Genomic DNA, 25,068 nt, shown 5'->3' on the forward strand with positions numbered 1-25,068 from the left:
CCATGCAAGACCTTGGCCACTCACTAATACCCATGTACTTATTTGAGAAAAACATAGTGCTGGGGGATCAAGTTTCTACGGACTTTTTGCCCGCCATGTATATTCAAATATACCCTGGACCATAGAGAGGTTAACGTCACCTATGTTGTTATAACCGAGTTTGACTGTACAAGCATGGGAATAAAAATCACTGTTTATGATTTCTGCCAACTTGTGTGTCAGGGTTTCAAGAAGAGAGAGAAAAGAGGTGAGAAAAAGAGAGTATTTTTTTTCTCTCTCTGTGCTCCTCTCCTATATACACCTAAAGCAACCACAGAGGAACTATTTTTAAATACAACTTTTCTCCTCACTCGAGTTGAGCAAAGGATGTGTGTGAGTGATATGGAGCTCCCCTTGTGATCTTCACACGAATCACCGCGAGAGTCTCTAAAAAAATACTTTCACCATCTCAACGCCATATTTTCCGCCGAGATTCTTCTCCAAGAAAGGAACCGAATTCCTCTGATGCAAGTGAATTTCTCTGATAAGGCTGAAGAAAATAGAAATTCGGAGATTTTCCCCAAAAGTGTTTTTTCAACAAGAGAGACAACAGTTCGAAAAGTAGAGGTGGATCCATGGCGATGATGGCATCCGTCGGTCGCATGCTTTTGAATCGCGTTGCTGCTGCTGTGAGCTGGATGTTGTTGGTTTTGTGCATCACGTCATCACCGTGTAATGGTGAGTATATGTGAGAGACGAGTTGATGTAAAAGTATATTTTAACCCTGGGGTTCTTAACCCGAAGGGGGGGGGGGAGCCACGGACCCCTTGCGGGTCTTTGGAAAGATTTCAGTAAGGTCGGTGTTAAATGAGAAAACAATTAAAACTCATTGTTTTTACATTGCTTTGAACGCTTTGGGTGACAGATACGCACAATGGCATTTCCTTACAAGTGTAATTTACGGGCATTTACGCACAACCAAGCCCAATTCTTAAAAAATTGTCCCCCCCCCCCATATTCTATTTTCCTTCCTATATTTTATTTTATCCATTCCTTAAGTGGGTAGGAGTTGTATGGGGCTGTGATGGATCCAAATCACATTGTTCACCTATTTTAGAGATGGAATTTACTGCATTTTATATGTGAGAGACGAGTATATGTTTGTGTGGATCATATATATATCTATATATGCATAATGGATTTTCTGTGTGTGTGTTCTCTATACAAATCTACAATTTTAGACCGATCGTCGGCAAATTTTGCATACCAAACAGGGCCCAAATTGAACGATAGGCTACATTAAAAGTTCATCAGAGCAAGGCAAATGCCCCAAATGAGCAAAAAAAAAAAAAAAAAAAAACAGTCGGTCAACAATGGTTTCCGGTCCTCAGCAATGTTTTTCGGAATGTTTACTTTGGTTACCGTGGTTCCTTTAACAATGTGTTTCGGATATGCATATGCTGCCAGTACATGGGGAGGGGGGGGGGGGCCCGGACAGCGTCGGGTATTATAGATAGTCTAGTACAGCGGTTCTCAACGTTGTTTTGATCCACGGAACCCTTTCTGGTATATAATTTTTATGGTGGAGCCCCACGTAGGCCTATTTTATATTATTTATTCATCAAAGTTACTGAATTATTTTTATTATTTAAAAATATTTATAATTTTTTCAAATTTACTGGTTTTTTTCCATTTTCCTCGAGCGGCCGCAGAGCACCGGTTGAGAACCTCTGGTCTAGTATAAAAAGAGATACTTTCCACTTTGAAAATACTAAATAAAACAGAGTTTTTGCAACGACTAATTATCGTTTTTATTAATCGCTGATTATATCATTAATGCTTTAAACGGCAATGCCGAGATATCTCGCCTCTACAAAAGCCTCCTATTTCCGCATTGACAATCCGGGATGTTTTGCAAATTTGATTTCTGAATGCAAAACTTTTACCTATACTCCCCCCCCAGTTTGCACCTGCTGCAAATCGGAAGAAAGCCTACTTCATTAAAAAAGATATAAAGATGTGGCATTTTGAGGGGGGTTTTGGTGATTTTCTAATTGCCGATTAAAGGGTCAAAAATTGAATTAACGAATTTAATTGGCACAATTCTTTCGATTTCAGTGGCACAATTTCATGTGGATACAGCTTCCCTTTAAACTTCAGGCTATTTATGCTGGAGAAGAAAAGAAGGGGGGGGCGGCTATGTTTTGCGGAAGTGTCCCCAAACCCCCACGTGCAGAAATGCTCAGTGCGTCTGTCTACAGACCACTTTGAAAGAGCCCCTGGGTGGACAATCAAGAAGGCAAGAAAGGTCTGCGTGGGGCCACCTTGAAAGGGCTATTATGTAAGATGAGTATGGTGATCTACTACTAGTTACCCGTACATACTCCTCTACTGAATTTCTAACGAATTGGTACATGTTGGAATGTAAGTGTTCTGAGTGTATGTTTGACTCTAACCTATTTATGTTGTCAGAATTGTGCTTGTTTTGTGTTCATGCTGTTGTTGCCATCTGTCTTGAGCATAGAGATCGAGGGACAAGCCAGTGAGTGACCAAGAGTGTGTGAATGCCCGAAAGATAGACTTATAGACAGGGCTCGTTTGGGCCCTGGGCAAACATGAATTTTTGGATCCTCTTTGCATATCGCTTTCTTTGAGGCATAGTTACAGAATATTATTATGTAGCAATTATGTGAGATTATCATCAAAATAAATTCTCCGGGGGCTGAAATTTGTGTTCCCTGGGCAAACGCCCCCGTTCTCCTATGTGCCAAACTGGCACTGCCTAAAGAGTGTGCAAGCATGTGAATGACAAAAAGAGTGAGCTACATAGAGTACATGGAACCCCCCCCCCCACCCCAGCGTTGGAGCCAAGCAATCCAATATAGGCTACATATCTAATATGCATTAAGCATATTTGCATGCATCGTGTGTATTGGCATCATGATCATCGTGTCCTACCCCGATGAAATCCATTTCCATTTATGAGAGTGTGCGAGCAAATGGTGACCAAAACAGTGACCCAGAGAGTGAGGGGGTTAGGTCACTCACCCACCCATTCACTTCGTAACTCACGCGGTCAAGGCAGGTGAAATGACCGGGGGCCCAAATGTACCGGAGACGAAACGTACTAGTTTGTAATATGGTGTTCTTTGTTCCCACCTAAAACTGCCACTTCCCCCTAAATTTTTCCGCCCGGGACAGTTACCCCCACACTTACGGCCCCGAGTCCTTTAATAGACTGAGTCGATCGTTTGTAAGTCGGGGAATGGCTGTTTTTGGAATATTGACGCAAATTTCACATTTCGTTAACACAAATTCTTGATTCTCGCACGTAGGTTCAACGGTTTTCCACGATCACGGCGTGTCCTACCACGGCCCAGACCTCGTGGACGAAGGCTACCCGTTCACCATCAGGTGCGTTTTGAACTTGAACGACTATCCCCAGTGGACAATCAATGGCCACCTCATACAGAAAGACAACGACCACGGTTACATCCTATCAAGAAGAGATTTGGACACATTTCACATCGAGATGGTTCTCAGAGTTAATGGAGCCCAGTTGCACCACGAAGGCCAATACAGGTGTAACGGGTACAGTCGAGATTACCACGATCTGAAAGTACTCAGACTCGGTAAGTTGGTGCTCATATTTTACCTTCAGAGTACAGTAAAACCTCTCTTTTGCGGACACTGTCGGGAAGGGAAAAAAATTCGTCCGTAAAAGAGGGGGGGGGGGGTGATCGTTAATTAGGGGTTTGAAATGCATACTTTTACTATACAATGAGAAATTATTATTTGGCCGCAAAAGAGGGGTGACCGCATTTGAGAGGGGGGTGTCCGTTATGAGGGCTTTTACTGTACGTTGAAATTCATCTCTCCTGACCTGGTTTAGTCTCTGTCCACATTTCCTCCAGAAAAATATGGGAAATGGGTAACTTTTCCAAATAACGGGAAATTGCCAGTTGTCGCCAAAAATGGTGCGGAAAATAAGTAAAACTGCTAATTATTGCTTAAGTCTAGGGTGACCATGCGTCCCGGTTTTTCACGTATTTTCAACGAAGCCAACTTTATTTATATTCTTTAAATAAAAGATTAAAATTATCTTTCCCAACTCAGAAATAGCATTACGATAATTACGACTACAAATAGTCGTTTTTATTCGTTAAAAGCCATGTTTTTTTAAAATTATTGGCAATTTTTCAAATGGCGCTTCAGGTTCCTCGATATTGGTGACTTTTCTGTAATTTTATCGCGAGTTGGCGACTTTGCTTACTTTCAGCGTCCTTTGGCAATTATTGACAATGTCCTGTATTTTCCAGTATTTCGAAGCCAAGCCAAATTTCACGTATTTTTCTCGAGCAAATATGGTCAGACTACTTAAGTCACAAAAAGAAGATGAAATTAACCACACTTTATAGTTTGGGCCATATCCACTTTGAAAAAACAATTTGCACTCATAAGAAAAAAATTCCACGAAAAAAAATTAATTTGCCATAATTGAATTATTTCAACATGAAAAAAAAACATGATATCACACAAGAAAAAAAAATTATCACTTGTATTATTTTCCACTATGAAACGAATACTTTCCACTCAGTATCCGTTTTATAGTGTAATACCAAATCCAAGAGTTTTTGCAACGATTAAATATCGTTATTACTATATATATTAATTAATTACGACATAATAAAAGAGAAATCGTTCATTTTTAATTATTAATCAACGATTTCGCTTAAATTTTGTCATGGTGGCTCACTGTCCGTGCTGTTGCATGGGGCAAGCTCACTATAATTTATATATTAATATAGACATAGTTATATAAGAATTGGCACAATTCTTTCGGTTTCAGTGGCACAATTTCATGTGGATACAGCTTCCCTTTAAACTTCAGGCTATTTATGCTGGAGAAGAAAAGAAGGGGGGGGGGGCGGCTATGTTTTGCGGAAGTGTCCCCAAACCCCCACGTGCCGAAATGCTCAGTGCGTCTGTCTAAACACCGCTTTGAAAGAGCCACTGGGGGGGCAATCAAGAAGGCAAGAAAGGTCTGCGTGGGGCCACCTTGAAAGGGTTATTATGTAATATGAGTAAATTTTTTTGTGGGGCCCTGGAGCACTGCTCCGGTTGCCCTAGCCTAGTTACGGCCCTGCTATGAACTGAATAATATTTCGCTTGGTATTTTCCATGGAAATTATTACAATTTATTTTATATTCAATTATTTATTAACTTTGGTATCCATGAAAACAGTATGGGTTCTTTTTGCGTTCCACAGACCCCCCCCCCCCCCCCCGTTTTGTGCACATAAGATGAAAGCTGTGGATCCCGCTGAGCGAAATATTATTCAGTTCATAGCAAAGTCGTAACTAGGCTAGGGCAATCGAGGCACTGCCCCCAGGGCCCCACAAAAAAATTTACTGATCTTATATAATAACCCTTCCAAAGTGGCCCCACGCAGACCTTTCTTGCCTTCCTGATTGTCTACCCAGTGACTCTTTCAAAGCGGTGTTTAGACGGACGCACTGAGCATTTCCGCACGTGGGGGTTTGGGGACACTTCCGCAAAATACAGGGCCCCCTTCTTTTTTGGCCCTTTTCCATGGAAATATTTTTCGTTATCACTATAGCGGGAGTTGGGTTGGGGGCGGCCCTCCCGCTCCCTAAAACAGTCGCGACATTGCGGGGATCTCCCCCCCCCCATCCCATCATATGAGCGGCGAATGCTGATTGCTATAATGAAATTGCACGTTCGAGGTCTGGGGTACTAAACCCTTCCGAGTTGTAGTCCGACAGTATAACACAAAAGAATTGATGTTAAAACGTGATTCAGGAAAAACTTTAAGAGGTGGTAGTACACACAAAAGTTAACAATTTTCATTATAGAATGCATGGTCTGACATGAAACGCAAACGTGCCACAGGGGGCAACATAGTAAAACCGAGGATACACAAGAATAACGTATATGCTAAAAAAAAAAAAAGCAATTTCAATGAATAATTTACAATAATTGCTGAAAAGAGCTACCGCCAACGGTGATGCAAGAAGAACAGACTGGAATATTCGAGGCATATCATTTTTGTCGCACCACGGTCATTTTCTGCACACGAGGGCTAATTAGACAGGGACCTACAATTTATTGCCGATTCCGAACGGCAGGCTTGTTTTTTATATTCATCGAGGGGTTAGCGTACCAACCCCTCGATTAGTATAAAAAGCAAGCCTGCCGCCATCGGGGACTCCCTGAGGTAGCAATGTTTTGCAGCGGTCAAGTCGCCGTTTGTTGTTGTACCCCTGTGTCAGGAAAGTTTTCTGACAAGGACGAACTGAGTATCGAACTGAAGATGATTGCTGCCTAAACACTGAGAAGTGTCTCTAATGCGCATGTGAATTTGCAGACGCCCATACATGTTTATATTGTGGGTATTTTAAATGAACTATCGCGTAATCGTAAAAAAGAACAGTTGCCGCAAAATCTGCACGTACTGCACTCTGCTGTAAGAGCCAGTGGGCGAAGTCTACGCGACGAACATGATCTTCTTCATTCAATGATTGGACTCGTTGAAAATGGTATGGGTGCAACCTCTTGCGCTTCAGCATCCGCCATGTCGTGGATTGTGGCACACAAGTGTGGACACGTGGCACATCAAGCCAACAACTGGTGTGCTTGTAGTTGGCTGATCTGCCACCATCTACAAAATATCGTCTTTCACACCTGATGTTCTAGCAGTCCTTGTACGACCTGCATCAGACCGTGAAGTGAGGAAGTATCACGTTTCTCGCAGCTGCCGAGGCGCAAATGTTTTCGGATTGGAGAACCGCCTGTGGGGGGGGGGAGAGAAACGCTCACCGCACATTCATGCTGCCTCTGTGGTACTTCCGTTTGCAGTTCCGTAAGTGAAATGCGTGTTTGCTTTTAGGCATTACTAAAGTGCGCCGTTATCACGTACGTTACAACTGTTAGAACGGTTCCACGCTGGAATAACTTCACAGGGCTGGCACCCGCTTCTTTCATTCACTGTGACGCAGATTTGCATACGGTTTCTTATTTTTCTTCCCCTTCCCCCCCCCCCCCCAGGTTACATTTGCATGCATGGTGTTCTTTTTCTCCCGATAAATTGTCCATTTTACTTGAGCGCTTTCAGCCCTTACGACCAAGTTTTGGCAGCGACCCATAGGTTAAGAACCCCTAATAAACACATACAGTCGGGCCGTCTTGAGAGCATTATGGGCCCCCGGGCCGAGTGATTTTTCGGAGGCTGTACTGGGCAAATTTTCGAAAAATTCAAATACTATTCATTTTTCTGAGGTTTCTCTTCTCTTGGGGCTAACTAGACATGAACTAACGCGTCATCACAAAAATGCCCTATCGCTAGATGGCGCGTTTTCGTAGAATTTCAACTGCGTTCCCGGAATCCACTCTATCTCTTTCTATCCACGAGAGTCAGAGTTGCAGTTGAGTTCAATATATTCGAGAGGAATTAATACATCAAGCACATGTCTCCATGGTAAGATGATTCCCACGCGCTTCAGGAAAGCTATTTAATAATTGTGGATTTTACTCGGAAATAGTTCTCCTCGGGGAAATCGATTTCGATACATCGATACAGAATTTCATCAAATACAATCATCGAGAAAAGAAAATGGACCCCCCCCCCCTCTCCCCACCCCAACACATTATCTATTTACGTAAGCGACGACGTAAACAATTTTTGGGGAAGTCTTTCATCTATTGAATCCTCATCATGTTCAATCAAATGTGAAGGACAACATCCGTCGCTAATTTTATCCATTCGATCTCTGTATGTGCGGAACATCCGTCATCAAGGTTCACACATCCGGCATTTTATTATGTATTCGAGCTCTTTGTGTACAGAGCGGAAATCCGCGCGCGTTCGTTCCGTCTTTGTTTTCCTAATCGGAAATTCGGGAAATGATTCTCGAGTTTTATTTTCGCTTGATTTGCATAATCCGATTTCGATTCAAAAATACTGCGTGTGTGCTCTCTCTTGTGGAGGTAGCTTCGTCAAAAAAGTATTGGTGTTACAGAGCAGCAGCGGTTACCAAACCTGGGATATTTTAAGGTGGCCACGGGTGGAAATCAAGTGTGGGAAATGGGAGCCATGACAGATAGTCGGGCCATAGAGAAAAAATTCAGATACGAAGAAATGAACTTATTAATCTAAGTTCTCTTTGATTTCTTTCCTCTCTTTTCACCACCACGAAGCTTTGTGGTAACAACCCACCGTCACCGCAGTGGTGATCTTCTGAAGTTGGTTTTCTGTGATTCCCAACTTCGAGTCAGGGCCTTCTTAAGAGTATCGTGGGGCCCCCGGGCCAATTGATTTTTCTGAGGCCCTACCAAACATTCTCGAAAATCTCAACCAGATCTCATTTTTGTGAGGCCCCTCTTCGCTTGAGGTTCCCGGGCCGTGCCTTAAGACGGCACTGCTTTGAGTCACGAATTGATGCGAACGATGCGAGCCGATCTCCCCCATCAAAAGGTCTCGCCGCAGAGAGCAACAGGCCTGCAATGGTACAAATACCCAATCATTACGTCTCACTCACTTCACTTCTGAAATATAGAAAGAAAGAACAAAAAAGTTCTTTATGGTAACAATATTTCAACTAAAGTTGCTTTTTCTTTCCTTCCTTTTTTTTGTTACTCTGTCAACCCTTACAGTGTCAATCCCTAGATATCTCGGGTTATTAAAAACCCTAACATATATATATATAGGCAATTCCGAAATATTTCGGGTTCTTAAAACTCTCTCAAAATTTCAACCCCGAGCCCAAATACCGTTGTAGGTTTTCTTCTCCTGATAGCATGTTTCCTTCCCCCCTCTTCCTGTCAATCAACTGCCAGTGGGCAGAGTCAGCTTTTGTTCAAATTCCGATAACAGAAGGGAAGTGAAGAGAAAGGATGTTTTTCCTTTTCCTTCTAGGTCGTATACGATTATGCTCACAGCATAAGTAACAGAAAACGATATAGTTTTTTTCCCCCTTCCTTGTTTTTTTAATTATTATTTTGTGTTAGGGGAGCGCATTTATCAGCTTCCGAGGTCGGGGAAAAATATCCTTCTTGAAAATAGGTGGCACTTTATAGAAGGTTTAGTGATTAGCAGTTATTATGCGGATCAGGAAAAGTTTGAAAACTGCTTCAAGGGTTAATGATTTTTTTCCCACGCATATAATGTATCTTACTACTATATGCATGTGTAAGAGCGAAAGCGAACACGTAGGGTGAGTGCGGAAAGAGGACTCTAAAAAAACTCACTTATGTATCGTACATATTATACTTTTCCCTTATATATATTTTTCTCACTGCCCTCGCCCCCCTCTCTAACGTACGGTTAGGTTAGGACGAGGCTACCAGATTTATCGCCGTGTTCGTCAGGTAGAGATAATCCAAATTTCTTGTCAAAAGTTTATAAGCGTGGGGGGGGGGGGGGGTTAACTGAAAATATGGTGGGAAAAATGTGACTGCTTTCAGAATCCAACAGAGCAGTCTATACAGGTGTTGATCCGGGGGGAGGGCGTGGGTGACATGCTACTGTGAATTCGACTTCTTAGCGGAACTCATAAGCTATACAAAAACGCAAAGGGACAATTTCCTCATTAGGGGCCATTCAAGTACTACGTAAGCACGATTTCAGCCATTTTTGCCCCCCCCCCTCCTGTCAGCAGCTTAGAATATTTCATATCTTCAAAAAGGGGTGGTGGATGACGTAAGCAACCTTCAAATCCCCCTCCCCACCTCCTTGTCATCAAAAGTCAGCAAATCCGAACCCCCCCCCCCCCCGATGCTGACGTAATACTTGAATGATCCCTTACGGGGGAGACGCTATACGAACTGTACCACCGAAGTGCCGATAGAAACCTTTGGACCGCAATCTTAACCGCAAAGGTCAAGATTGTTCAGCCAAAGTGCATTCAGATTGTATTTTGCCCGATATAAATACAGTATACCTTAAGCGGGGGAATAGTGTCTCGTGTCCATTCTGAGAGCGCATGCACGAAAGCGGCAAGGGGATGTTCAAGGATTAAAATATTAAATTAGGACTACACTCAGCATGTGCAGTTGGAGCAGTGGTTAGGAGTGGTTTATAAATGCAACCTGATAGTCAAGTTTCGATTTGAAATCAAACATTTCTATCGTCGCTAAGTGAATGGATGTAAAATGTCGGAAAGCATCAATTTTGATACTGGAAACAATTCCGCTTAAGTGATATCACTCGAATGATTTTGCGAAGATTGGCAACGAGTATTAGTTAGTAGACGATCACGAGCTGCCTTCTTAAAGACGGCCATTAATCATTAACAAGAAATTCATCATGGATGTTAATGCACAACGGCTGACAAATCTGTTGCCCGACATGTACAAATTTTGACCAAGCATGTAATTTGGTCGCCATTTTGATTTCTCGTGTTTCTTTCATCTTCCGATTCTTTTGCATTTCCTTCGACATTTTGATTTTTTTTACCATTCGGATTTTTTTGTATATACTGCTTTCATCATTTCGATTTTTTTTACTTTTTAATTATTTTGTATTTTTTTCGCTATTTTGATTTTTTTGTATTTCTTTCACCATTCCCATTTTTTGCATTTCTTCCCCATTCAGTTTTTTTAGCATCTCTACCACATTCAGTTTTTCTTTTGCATCTCTTCCAACATTTCGATTTTTTTTGTATTTCTTTCACCATTTTTTTTTTGTACTTTTTCACCATTCAGATTCTTTTTGCATCTCTTACAGCATTTCAATTTTTTTTGCATTGTTTAGATTTTTTCGCATTTTTTTCAACAATTCGATTTTTTTACATTTCTTTTAAAATTCGGATTCTTTGAGTTTCTTTCACCATATCGATTTTTTGCATTTCCTTCCCATTCTCATTTTTTTGTACTTTTTTCGGCATTCAGATTTTTTTTTTCATCTCTTACACCATTTCATTTTTTTTTTTTTCATCTTCTATTCTTTTTTACGTTTCTTTGACCATTTCGATTTTTTTTTACTTTTGGATCATTTTGATTTTTTTTTACTTTTGGATCATTTTGATTTTTTTTTACTTTTGGATCATTTTGATTTTTTGTACATGTATCTCTCGCCATTTTGATTTTTTGTATTTCCTTCAGGATTCCCATTTTTTGCATTTCCTTCACCATTTCGATTTTTTGTACTACTTCCATCATTTTCATTTTTTGTACTTCCACTATTTTCATTTTTAGTACTTCTTTCACCATTCAAATCTTTTTGTATTTCTTACACCATTTCAATTTTTTTCCATTTTTTCCATTTCTTTCAACAAGTTGATTTTTTTTTACATTTCTTCTACCATTCGGTTTTTTTCTTTTTGCTTTTCTTTCACCATTTCGATTTTTTTTACCTTTTAATTATTTTGTATTTCTTTCGCCATTCCCATTTTTTGCATTTCTTTCACCATTCCCATTTTTTGCATTTCTTTCACCATTCCCATTTTTTGCATTTCTTCCCCATTCAGTTCTTTTTGCATCTCTAACCACATTCAGTTTTTCTTTTGCATCTCTTCCAACATTTCGATTTTTTTGTATTTCTTTCACCATTCACATTTTTTTTGTACTTTTTCACCATTCAGATACTTTTTGCATCTCTTACAGCATTTCAATTTTTTTTGTATTTTTTAGATTTTTTTTGCATTTTTTTCAACAATTCGATTTTTTTACATTTCTTTTAAAATTCGGATTCTTTGAGTTTCTTTCACCATATCGATTTTTTGCATTTCCTTCCCATTCTCATTTTTTTGTACTTTTTTCAGCGTTCAGATTTTTTTTTTCATCTCTTACATCATTTCAATTTTTTTCTATCTTCGATTCTTTTTTCCATTTCTTTCAACAAGTTGATTTTTTTTTACATTTCTTCTACCATTCGGTTTTTTCCTTTTTGCTTTTCTTTCACCATTTCGATTAATTTTTTTTTTTAATCATTTTGATTTTTGCATTTCTTTCAACATTTCGATTTTTTTTTTGTTTGTTTTGAGTTTTTTTTTACATTTTAAGTTTTGATAGCTTTTAGCGCTAATGCTCTCTTCCCTGTTCCAACTTCCCTCATCACATTATGAATTAACTGTTCTATCTTGTCAATTCAAATATAATTTTTTCTTTATCTCTGTATTTTCTATTAAATATTGTAAAATATGTAATTTTATTATAAACTAATTTGTATAATTTTATCATAATTGATTGGAAGACAAATAAATTATGTTACGTTTGATTTTTAATATTTCTTTCACTATTTCGATTTTTCGCATTGCTGTAGATTTATATTTTTTCGTAGTTGTAGTCTTTCATACCCCACTGTGACACGTCATTTTCATAACATTCCAAAGAAAACTTTTGGATATAACTTATTTTAATCTTACTTTTATCGCTCCTCGGCCTAAGATCAAAGTGTAAATTGTAAATTATTTTGCCATTTTATGATTTTTTCCATCTTAATTAATCGTATATGGCAGGGGTTCTTAACCTATGGGTCACCACCCAAACTTGGATCGCCGAGGGCTCCCGAGATGGGTCGTTATCTAAATCCAATAACAACTTGGGACACTGAACTATGGGGAAACTACTCTGAACTAACTCCTGACTCAAAGGTGATTCGCAGGGTCTTCCGAGAAGGGTCGTACAAATCCACTTACAGCTAGGGATTCTTGAGCTATGGATCACGACCCAGCCTTCATTCATTGGAGCTTCCGAGTTGGGTCGTAAAACTCCACCAAGTCAGGGACTCGTGCTATGGTCACCCAGTGCCTTAACTAGGCAGGTGCACCCTCACAGGACCCTCTTGGAAGAGGGGGGGGGGCAGGATGGGCCTAAATGGGCTATTCCGTGCCCAAGAATGCGCCAGAAAGGGGCCTTAATGCAAATTCTTGCCCACAGGGCACAGGAAATGCTAGTTACGGCACTGGGGTCACCACCTAGATTTGATTGGCATGGGCTTCCAAGATGGGTTTTCAAAATCCACTTGCAGTCCTGTTACAAATGCACTTATTGTCTCACTGTTTTCACTGTAATTTCGAAAAACAAAGTCACATGGGTCGCGAGGCTGATATTGTTGCTGATTTTGGATCACGGCTAAAAAAAGGTTAAGACCCCCTGGTATATAGTGATTGATAGCTGCGCAAGAGAACATTGGGTAAATGATTGCCAAGAAAAGGCAAAAATTATAATCACTCGATAGCCACCGACGCCAAAAATTTGAAAACCGCTGAGTAACGACTCTAATAAATGTTCACTTATTTTCAAGTAATTAAATGTTTTTTCTGATAATATTGCATATAGATTACGACCTAGAAGAGGACGATGAAGACGGCGATGAAGAGAAGTCGGTGAGGAAAGTGACCTCCAACGATCAGATACTACAGGAGAACGAGACCATTACTCTACTGTGCACCTCCGCTAAGGACGACGACATACCTGTCCACTGGTAAAATTCTATCACTAATAATGAATAATAATGCCAGTAATTCTAATAATTTTATAACCAGATTTTTACCCTCAGTATAATCATTCTATAGCCATGTGTTAAGGGTTATTCAAGTATTACGTCAGCATCGAGGGGGGGGATGACAAGGGGGGGGGGGTTTGAAGGTTGCTTACGTCATCAACCACCCCTTTCTGAAGATATGAAATACTCTAAGCTGCTGACGAAATTTCGCTAACGGGAGGGGGGGGGGGAGGGTCAGTGTTTTGCTGGCTTTTGCTGACAAGGGGGAAGAAGATCGAAAACGGCTGAAAATCTGCTTACGTAATACTTGAATGGCCCCTTGTATCAAGACAAACGAGTCCCGTTTACATGGAGAATGTTAAAAAGCACGTTTAGTATAAAAAACATGCTAACTAGAAAATGATCTTCCCCCCCCCCCCTGTTTTTCAGAATACTGTTTCCGTTTTTTGGTGAATTTCTCCATGGGGAGGAGGAGATGGTGGGGGGGGGGATGTCGATCTGTATTCGTCGCCCCCCGTGATATTGTCGAACTGAACCATACACTGAATAGCATGAACGCAGCTATAATTTATAGTTTGCGTTTTTTTTTATTCGTCGTGCCCGGAAATTTTCGTATATACTTTAATTCTCACATTTGAGGCAATATTTTTAATAATACATTGTTCTGGATAATGCCTCTCGCAAGTCCATGAAATGAACAGAGGAAGAAACAAAATGCAGGACGTCACAGATTTTTTTCCATAGACAGCACATACAGTCGAATATCGTTTCAACGAATACCGATACAGCAAAAATATCGTTTCAACGAATACCGATACAGAGAAAATATCGTTTCAACGAATACCGATACAGCGAAAATCTCGTTTTAACGAATACCGGTACAGCGAAAATCTCGTTTTAACGAACACTTTTCTAATCCCCCGGGATAAGCTAACATAGGGACAATGCATAAACTCGGAATTCCTTTATAACGAAATTTCTTTATAGCGAAGTGATTTCTCCGGTCTCTTGGAGTTCGTTATAATGGGATTCAACTGTATTTACAAGCAGCGATTCGACGGAAAGCAACCTACAAATAGCGAGCGATCGACAAAGAAGATCTCGTCTTCTCGATACAATTTCAACAACTAGGCATAGTGCCGTTTTAGTGACACCACTTATATAGGTAAGCTCATTAGTTTACGCGTCCCGCCCCTAAAGGCATGCGCTAATTCTGAAGGTCGGACGTTGCGAATGAATCCAGCTCAACAGGAGCCACTTATATAGGTAAAAGAAACCTTCTAGAATAATCTCGACGATTCGCGCGCGTGACATCGTTACACTTCTTCTTTGGAATTATGACATTGCTAACTTATGGCCGTCTCCAGTGCGTATGTTCTCTATAAAAATCTACACTTTTAGATCAGTCGTCGCCAAATTTTGCATATATACCAAACGAGAACCGACTTGAACCATAGGCTACTTTAAAATTTCACCACAGCTAGGCAAATGTCCGAAATAGGCGAAAAACTGTCGGGCAACAATGGTTACTGGGCCTCAACAATCACTATCGTAACGTTTACTTTGGTTACCATGGTTCCCTAGAAATGCGTTTCCGACATTCATGCCTTTACAATGGTTTGTCACTTCTTTAATGCTGCCCGTATTATGTAGCAGTTTATTCCTTTATAATGGTTTGTCACTTTTTCAGTCCTCCCAGTAATTGAAGAAAACCCGGGAGTGCGGGTATTGTAGCTAGTTTACTATAATTATCGCAATATTTTTTAATTTGTTGTTGTCTTACATAATCTGCATATTGAATAACCAACACTTAGGCGCAGAATTCCTGTATGTTAGCTTTTCCCTGAGACAGCTGTAAGAGCTTAAAAATATTGTCATAAAATTATAAATAATTGTATATCTCATTAAGGAACTTAATAACTAACAAATTTTTCAAATACAGAAAACAGTTAATTTTTTTGATGGTTTTCATGAAACATAAGCTACGCTTAAGGGGTTAATTTTGTGTTGAAGGGGCACAAAAGGGGTCGTTCAAGTATTACGTCAGCATCGAGGGTGGGGGGAAAGGGGGTTTCGGATTTGCTGACTTTTGATGACAAGGGGGGAGGGGGGTTTGAAAGTTGCTTACGCCATCAACCTTTACAAACCCTTACAATCAACCTTTACAACCTTTACTTACCCCTTTTTGAAGATATAAAATATTCTAAGCTGCTGGGGGGGGGGGGTAAAAATGACTGAAAATCTGCTTACGTAATACTTGTATGGTCCCCAAAGTACGTGAAATGACCCAGAAAAAAGAGACGCATTCCCCCCCCCCCCACCCTTCCCCCGCAATTTCTCACTGTGCACTGTTCATAACGAAAATCTAAACACCAGCTGCAGTCGAAATCGTGGAGCTAAAATAAACACATAAATATCTGTCAATGGACGGTAGCCATGTGAATATCACATATATCACAACAAGATCGAGGATAACGGAAAAATAATGATACTTAATAATGACTAGCCGTGACCCGATTCGTATGTTTGGTTTTCATACGGCTTCTTCAGTTTTCATACACCACCGCTTTCCCCGATTCCGGATAATGAAACGATACTCATACCCATGCTGGGGAAAAAAAAAATCACGAGTTTCATTGAGACAAAAAAAAACCACAGAGCTTTGAAATTCATGGCCCTGTGGCTTCATGTTAATCTGGTCTATATTTCTGTGATTTTACACAGTGAGAAAGATATTACTTCGTAGATACAGTATATACTTTCAGCCTATTACTGTATATAGTACCAAGATCGTCTTAAGAGCACCATGGGCCTCCCCGGGGCAAGTGATTTTTCTGAGCTCCTACCAGTCAAATTTAAATGTATGCTCCTAGAAAATTTCAACTATCCAAGACGCCTCCCATCTCCAAGACGTTGCTTGGAGATGGGAAAAACGAAGTTTCCAACAAAGATTCGGCCACCTCCATCAAACTAAATGGATGCTGTGGTAGTTTCGTGATAGTTGATGATGGTACCTGACGATAATTCTATCACGAGATTGTGGTGACACACGAAAAGAAAGAAAAAAATTGTCCAAATGCAAGCCAGCTTGAAAACAGCGATAATGGGATTCATCATGGGTCCCACACAAGGGTGGGGCTGACGGGGTTCCAGCCCACGGGCCCGGGACAACTATCATCATGATTTCTTTTCCCATGCTATAAAATCACCCCGTGGAAAGTCTTCTTTTCAAAACAAGAATCTGTTAGAACAGCCATCTTTAACCCGTTGCTCGCGAGCACCACGGTGCTCTCTGAGGTACTCAGAGTGCTCGATGCTCGTGTGTGATTTCGTGCTCGCGAGCACTTGATTAACGTTCCAATGGAACACCTTGTACTAATTGTATTCAAGCACTGAAATCATCTCGATTTCATGCATTCGTTTGACATACGAATACATGAAATGCTCTGCTTTTGATGATGGGTACAGGCAGTGCTCGCGACTGGAAAAATGTTTAACATCTCTGTCTCTTAGAATATGTAAATGCAAAAACTACGGCAATAACATAAATTTTTGTTTTCCCAGCTTGTGCATTTTACGAACTGCTCTCATGTATTTCTGGGATGTTCTTGTTTTTTTTCCCCCCTTGAAACAACCGTGTAATTACATGTAATGATGGTTCCTATAGGTATAAGAACGGCAGGAGTATCGTACCGGAACTGTCGCCCAACATGGAAGTCACCAGGAAGCATTTGGTCATTTACGACGCGCAGGAAGAGGACGCCGGCGAATACATGTGTACTGTCGAATCTCCTTTCCAGACTGGAATCACAGACATCGGAAGGATATTCCAGATAAAAAGTATGTCATATGCGTTGTATTCTATTAATAATACCGCGAGTGGGAATATATCTGAAGACAATGACCACACTACAAAATGAAGATGCCGTTTTTCCCCTCAAACTTTTCAAAAGTGGTTCGAAAAGCAGTGTTAATCATTCGGAACTGTTTGGGACTTACAGTATTGTTCCTTGTAATGTCTTTCACTCAAGTTCTTAAACGAAACACAAAATGTAGGACGTCACAGATTTATTTAGAACAGCTATTTACACGTATGCGTACATAAGCAGAGATTTGACTACACACGCTAAACAGAACAGAGATACGGCTTCCTCAAGCATACACAAGAGTTTCCTTTCTCTCTCGTAACAGTATATACGATAACCGACCTACAATACGATACCTACATAACATCAGGCCTTATATATACACACATATTTCACCTTGTTTGTCCATTTCTATTGCATTTTTTAAATTTTTGTAAAAGCCGGGGTGGGGGGGGGGGAGGACTGATCCCCCAAATGACGGGCCTGCACAACAGGAAAATTCAAGCACATTTATCATTTATCATCTTTACTTCATAATGTGGGCGACAGATGGCATCACCATCAAGAACACGACAAGCACAATTCTGACAAAATAAATACGTTAGGGCCATAGGTACACTCAGAACACACAATCCGGCATGCACCAATTCGTTAGAAATTCCGCAGAAGGAATGTGTGGAAAAATTCCTGTGCGGTTAAGTAGTATATAGTAGGCCTATGCTACTACTACAGGGTGATTCATACATAACTGGCCTCGCAAAATGAGGTAAATCACAAAAGATATCACACATATAATCATTTGCTTGATAATATAACTGACCCTGGATTGCGTACTGTATGTTCTAGTGTCATTCATCTTGATTAGAGCAGGTGTTGAAAATGGGTGCCGTTTTTTTCTTGAAGGCACGCGGTCACTCGATATTCCATATTCTCATTGATGTGTTGCAGTGTTGACGCCTACAAGTCTACAGGATACAACGTCGAGTGGCTTTGCTCAAGTGTGTATGGCCGCGAGCAAAAACGATCCTCTTAACTGAGCATGGCCCGTTTCCGATATGCTTGCAGCGCGTTGAACGATCATTTCACAATGCTTGAAAGTGTGGTGCTACGGGCTCGCTATGACACTGCCAATGTCCACATACATCAGCGTTTAATTTTGGTCAGATGTCACAAATCCAGATGACGGCATGGGGAAGAAGAATACTAAAAAGTCCGATGAACTTCTCTCGCATTCAAAATTTAATGAAATTTTTAGACCTTAACCAAAGGACAAGAAGGGTGGACTACGGAAGAAGCAGGATGAATTTCAGCCTTCCAGACCAGTAAAGCTGATACCAGGGAGAGTTTACGACTTGCAGCCACGTAGGGGTATTGGAAATTCAAGAAAATGATATGGCTTTAAATGGCGAACTTTTATTGGAGAAACAATAAACACTTAACAGGTAAACGTGGTGAATCAATGTCACCCATAATCAAGCTAGCCAGCCGATGTAGTTTCAGGAATGATGAAATTCTCCTATTTGCCCAGGCGAATTAAGATGTAGGATACTTATGAAACAGAAATGTGAGCGCAGAACGAGCTAAAACGCCTGGGAGTCCGAACATTGGCTGACTTGGACCTGGACTCCATGTGACGCAAACGTGACATCGATTTGTCGTTGTACGGCCTACACGACTACAACTTGTGACATCCAACGCATGCGGACGGACCGCCACCAACGGAACTGTGGTTATCGAGTCCAGACGCGCCAAGGACGCTACAATATCAATTTAGACTTCGATTCTTAGACCACGATTCATCATAGTTATTTCGTTGATTATACTCCTGTGGTCGGACTTGTTGTTGTGTTATACGAATTTATATATATACATACATATATATACACACTCATTTAATAAAATTCCGGATGCACCCATCTTTCGCGAATGCTTCGAAATCGTGCAGCTCCTTGAGATGGGAAGCGGAGTGTGTCCGGTCCAATGTTCAATGCAGTGTTCTTTTGGTGATTGTCCTGATCGCAGCTGGAATGTTATTCTTCAAATTTTGCAACGTGTAAATGTAGGTTTGCTTGTGTACACTCTGGTATACACCCATCCTTTGGGGAAAAAAATTGCAAATGTCCCCAGACACTTAAGGGGGGTCTGTCGGGGCAGGAGAACCGATTATCTTCCCAGGGCCGCAACTAGATACTCTTTCAGTCGGGCAAGCATGCATTATGCCTCCTCGTGTAAGTTTGAACAATTTTGAAAGAAGAATTTTGCACCTTCACCTCCAGTGCTGTAACATCGGGGCACTAGATCCACTTTCATCATTATCTTGGCTTGGAGTGGGGAGGATTCTGTAAAAACTCTAGGCCAGACAAGGCCGTTTTAAGAGCACATGGGCCCCCGGTCCAAGTGATTTTTCTGAGGCACCAGCTGGCAAATTCACATGCACACTCCTCGAAAATTTCAACTACAGTATATCTTTTTTTAGGACCCTGGGCCCATGCGTTAAGGCTGCATTGTGATGGGTAGGATTTTAGAGATCTTGACCGTCTTAGACGGAATTTTAAGCTTTTTGCTATGTTAACGTCAAAATAACGTTAAAATAGTAAAAGTCGAAATGTAATCAAAGTATTTTTATCTTGTTTTGTGGCCCCTAAAATTTAGTGGCCTGCTGCTGCCGCACCTTTCGTACCTGTCAAGTCCGGTCCTGTCTCTAGCCCCTTCAATGTTTAATGTTTACATTCTGTTTTTCAGAAACTCTACCCCACAAAGAAAAAAGGTGGGTGGGGGGGGGGGGGAGGGCTTATGTGTCCTTGAACTTAGCGCCGTATGCGCTGCCACCTGTTTGCGCCATTCGCAAATTATTCGATTATTCCACTGTACATTACCGACAGATTAATATGTCCAAATATTTGTCACATGCATCAGCTATGGAATCATTAGCGAATTCATTGGGGGCTGGTTCTATAAGAATCACCCTGTACTTCACCGTACATGCACCTCGTACACATTCGGCTTAAAAAGTTTTTTGGCCTTAAATGGCAACTTTACTTGCCTTTGACAATCGTTCTGGTGAAATCTTATTATGACGGAGATATAGCCAGCGTAATGGAAGTATGGTATTTATCCGTGTTGTGTTTATTTATACTTTTCTACCGGAACAACTTTTGCGGGCCGGAGGTTGTGCACCCCCTACCCCAATACGTATCAAACCTAATATTTATTTTGTACGTGATAAGAACCCCTGATGTATCTTTTTTCTTTCTTTATTTCTTTATTTTTTTTTTGTGTACAGCACCAGCCAAAATCACAGATTTCCCGAGCAGGCAGAGCGTAAAGCGAGGACATGATTTGACTCTTGTTTGTGAAACGCACGGTTTTCCGCCACCGAAAGTCACTTGGTACAAAAGTGAGTAGAATATGCAATTTTCTCTTATTGATTTCCCTGACCAATTTTTATGACCAGGAGTAGAAATTGTATCACGTCACGTGACAGCCGAGGTCATTTTATTGAAAGGCCGGAAAGAGGAAAACGAAAGTAATTTTTGAAAAGAAAAAAAAATTATTACACCTCGAAAGTCCGAAAGCGGCCAGTGTCCAATTTCACGGGTGACCTGTTTCAGTAATCACATTTGGTCACAGTCCGATTTCTGTCTCCCCTTCCCATTCGTGTAAAATATGCCATATTATGCGTATATTAATGATTTTTTTTATATATAAATTACAATGGCAATAATTAGGGGCTCGGGCTAAAATTCCCAAAGAGAACAACATTAATTAATAGAGCCCGGAAGTTTAGGGACTAAAAATAGTCGAAATAAGCAGCAGGCTTCGTACGGGTCAGGGAAAACCTGGAAAAGTCAGGGAAAAATTTTTTTACTCAAAAAAGTCAGGGAAAACAGGGAAAATGACCCATTTTTGTTTTAAAACCTGGAAATTTCAGACAACGACCTGGAAAATCGTCATGATTGTCGTTTGATCGGAAAAAAAATCGATAAAAATAAATAAATAAATAAAGGGGGAAAAAAATTCCGTCGGGATAGAAAAGGGAATTCCGATAACATCGTAAATATTTATAATCCGCAAAATATCGCAAAAACTATACAGTAGAGATACTGCCGAGGAGGAACGAGGATTTCGTAAGTCCGCTAGGAAAAGCGTATTGCTACAGCCTTTATCGTAACTCTTTCTAGTGTTTCCAGAAACATCATAACTACGCATCGTAGAAAGTGATGATTACAAAGCTGAGTCGCGATAATTTCGTAAGTTGATTTCGGTTAGGAACGGCGGATGACGCACGTGTATATTTTGATTTCCACTTCGGTATACTTTTATTTGAAAACGATTTTTTGTGTTGTAAGAAAACTTGTGTGAGCGGATTGTCAGTAGGCTCACACAAGAGAGTATCATGAGATCGAAGCAGTCAAAAATGACCCGTATAAAGCATGGTGGCAGAGCTTTGCGGCAAAACTCGTAACATGGGCAGATAAGTTATCCAGAACCTTGACAAGCATGTGAAATCAGAGGAGTTCAGTGAACAACCCCCGATTGCGTAGCTTCTCGGTTCCAGCGCTTACGCGAGTGCAAGCCAACTGTAAAGAATTTTGTTGCAGTGAAACCAACTACATCTTTGACTAATTGTGTCACAAAGGAAACAACTGTAAAGGCTTAAATATTGTGGGCACTGAAATTGCAGAAAAAGGAAAAATCTTTCATTTCTTAATTTTGTTCCATTTTTCTTCTCCATCAGGCGTATTTGAAAAAGCATAAATGCGTGTAAAAAAATCTATGATTATGATGTCATTATGATATTGTAATTAAAATTATTAATTTCATAATTAATATAAATAATTTTATAATTATTTTTTTGTAAATTTTTATTAATTTATATCAACTTTTTGATTTAAAAAACCTGGAATTTTTTGAAAAGTTGACTGGAAAATCTGGAAAAGCCAGGGAAATTTTTTTAGGAGAATGAGTATGAACCTTCACTAAAAAAAAGGTATTTATGATTTTTTGGAAGGAAGAAAAAAATAACTAGAAACAAAGGTATTATAAGGGCCCAAAACTAGCTGAAAAATTGGTTGCACTTAATCCGTCTACTGTTTTAACAAGTTTTAATTATAATAACTGCATTATTATCCAAGTTAAATTGATTTCAAGCCAAAATAATATGTTAGTAGACCCTCAGGATTACTGACGCGGAGCCAGTAGAGGGAAATGATTTGTGGGGGCTCCTTCTTGAGTTGCAAATAGGTCTCGTTTATTTGCTGTATTATTTGGAATAATCATTATTTCTATAGTTGAAACATGACTATCTTGTTCTAAAAAAAGTTAACAATTTTTATATTACCGCCTATGCGGGACTCCTTCAAGCGCGAGGCCCCGTGCGGCCACATCTGTCACACGCCCCTGAGGTCGACTCTGGTCAGTTTGATCGAATACTAAATATGTATGGTTAATAACTAGCCATGGTTGGTTTGCAGTGCATTTATGGTGCAAAAAATAAAATTAAAACAACATGTGCCCCAGAGCACTGTCTACTCCTACCTCGCCTTGTGTGAGCCATGACCTCTTCGGACAGTCATCGGCCAGCTATACATATACAATACAGTCTAACCGGCTATATGTCTCGCAATATACAATGCCTGAGCGGGACATGTTATGTGAAGCATGTGTGGCGAAACAGATTTCTAATTTTCCTCCGCTTTTCTAACATGGGCTGCCTTCATCTGAAGAAAAATCATTCACGTCTAACGCCATCCGGTCAAAGCAAAAGTTAATGCATGCCAACACCAATCTCTCAGATCACTTATTTGTGTTTAAATGGGGCTGGAGGGAGGGGGCGCTTCCGGATGGTAATTAATATTGAGAATTCTCAAAAAAAAATAAATAATTGTTCTTTTTAAAAATTTTCTTCTCAATTGTCAAAAATATCGAAGTCTTATGGCAAAAAGGCATTTATGGTATTTTGCCTGAACTTCCGGGCTCTATTAATTAACTTTCCTTATAACGTCGATGATAATCGGACGGCATTGGCTATAGCCAGGGTTGGTAAAAAAATGTTATTTTTTTGAAAAAATTACTATACTTCTGAAAAAAAAATTAAACTTCAAATAACTAATCAGGGGTCTGTCCAGATGGCTTTTTTTTGTAGGGTCCTGTTTGTGTGAAAATTTTCTTCATTTTTGTGAATATTTGTTTTTTTTTTTTGTGAAAATGGTCATTATTTTTGTGAAAAATGAAGTAATTTTGTGGGAAGTGAAACAATTTAATTTATCACAAACTAAATGAAATGCCAGATTTATGGTTTTGTTAATTTGTATTTTGTAAAGGGTCCAGAAAACGAACCCAAATTTCGGCTGAACAGACCCCCTGTTAATTACAATATTTTGGCCTATTGAGAATAGAATTTATCAATTCTCCTGATGATGCCAACCACTAGTGTTGGGGAAACGTTGAGAACAAACTCAAACGGACGACGGTCTTCGAGCCCGAAAGAACAATTTTTATCAATAGAGAGAGAGTTAATTACATCAACTTAATTAATCTATAAATTTTTCTTACATTGTAACAAAAACCCACTTTTGGAATTAAATTATTTTGTAGCATTTCGGACCAGTTTCGGCTGTTATTAGTCAAATTCATAAATACAAAAACAATTTTATGAATTTCAGAAACATTTTTTTACTTCAGTGATTAAAAAATTGAATGATTTCAAATAAAAAAATATATATATATATTTATACAAACCTGTTTTACCAGGGCTCCCGCTTGTCCTATTTTTTTTTGTGAAATGCCCTGCTTTTGTCCTACTTTCCTGGTTTTGTTCTTCTTTCCAGTTTTTGCCCTACTTTTCCACTACAAATCCTATCAAAAAAATTCGTGCAATTCATTTTAATTGAGGAGGAAATCATCGATATATTGCCAAACATTAGAAATGTTGTAGATTGCAATTAATGATTCTACCAAAGCAGAAATTCTGCCGGCTTCTGAAGTTGGATAATATACGTATCTCCCGAATAAGTGGTTGCGACCCCGTGTTCCGTTGCAAAATATCCTTTGTCTTTTGACATGCGCTATCATCCCTGTCATATCAGTGATAAGAGGTCTGAGACACACCCTGTATATGCATATGTATACCTTATCAAAGAGAAAGACCTTAAAGAAACTATTTTTTTTTCCAATTAGTTCATTTTTGAATAATTTTTATGTCGTTCGTATGATCACGTGATCGATTGTCTTATCAATCAGATAATCTTCTCGTCGATGAGCTCATAGACGATGATCCTAGAATATGGGTCTACAGTTCCGGGACCACTACTCACCAGAGGTCGTCGCTGACAGTCAGGGACGTTGACGACGAGGATAGAGGCCAGTATACGTGTCTAGCTCAGAATTCGATGGATGGTGGTGCGACCACGGAACACGACGAAGGAACCGTCTACGTCCACGTCAGAGGTTTGGTACTTTAATTTATTTTTGTTCCAGTGGTTCCCAAACGTGACTCCGCGGCTCCTAGTGGGTCGAATGCATAAAAGATATGGTACAGCAACACCCTCGACAGAAACTTTAGCCTATTTTCTAGGATCCGGGATTCCTACTTTGAGAATCACTGTTTCCTTATTCCTTCGTATAGGTGATTCTTGATAAATTAAGTTATTTGGTAGCCGGTGGGGTCCGTATTGCTCCACATAATGTCTCTCACATAAGTCCTTGAAATGTGTAAAGGAAGGAACAAAATGCAGGACGTCAAAGATTTATTTAGA

General features: G+C 40.0%; 1 protein-coding gene across 1 annotated transcript in view; it reads left to right on the forward strand.

Annotated features, from left to right (window-relative positions):
• The first annotated feature begins 372 nt into the window (after positions 1 to 372).
• The window catches only part of LOC149071648 (peroxidasin homolog), a 61,903-nt gene continuing 37,207 nt past the window's right edge, over positions 373 to 25,068 (forward strand). Inside the window, exons 1-6 of the mRNA XM_089247939.1 lie at positions 373 to 717; positions 3,315 to 3,611; positions 13,280 to 13,424; positions 17,113 to 17,285; positions 20,595 to 20,708; positions 24,554 to 24,760. Of these exons, the coding sequence (XP_089104065.1) occupies positions 615 to 717; positions 3,315 to 3,611; positions 13,280 to 13,424; positions 17,113 to 17,285; positions 20,595 to 20,708; positions 24,554 to 24,760 (1,039 nt within the window). The 5' untranslated portion in view covers positions 373 to 614. The remainder of the gene's footprint in view (positions 718 to 3,314; positions 3,612 to 13,279; positions 13,425 to 17,112; positions 17,286 to 20,594; positions 20,709 to 24,553; positions 24,761 to 25,068) is intronic.

The sequence above is a fragment of the Pholcus phalangioides genome, unplaced genomic scaffold (genome assembly GCF_987345545.1).
Source record: "Pholcus phalangioides strain wild (caught in Gottingen) unplaced genomic scaffold, Ppha-v1.0 ptg000018l_1, whole genome shotgun sequence".
In the NCBI taxonomy this organism is placed as follows: domain Eukaryota; kingdom Metazoa; phylum Arthropoda; class Arachnida; order Araneae; family Pholcidae; genus Pholcus; species Pholcus phalangioides.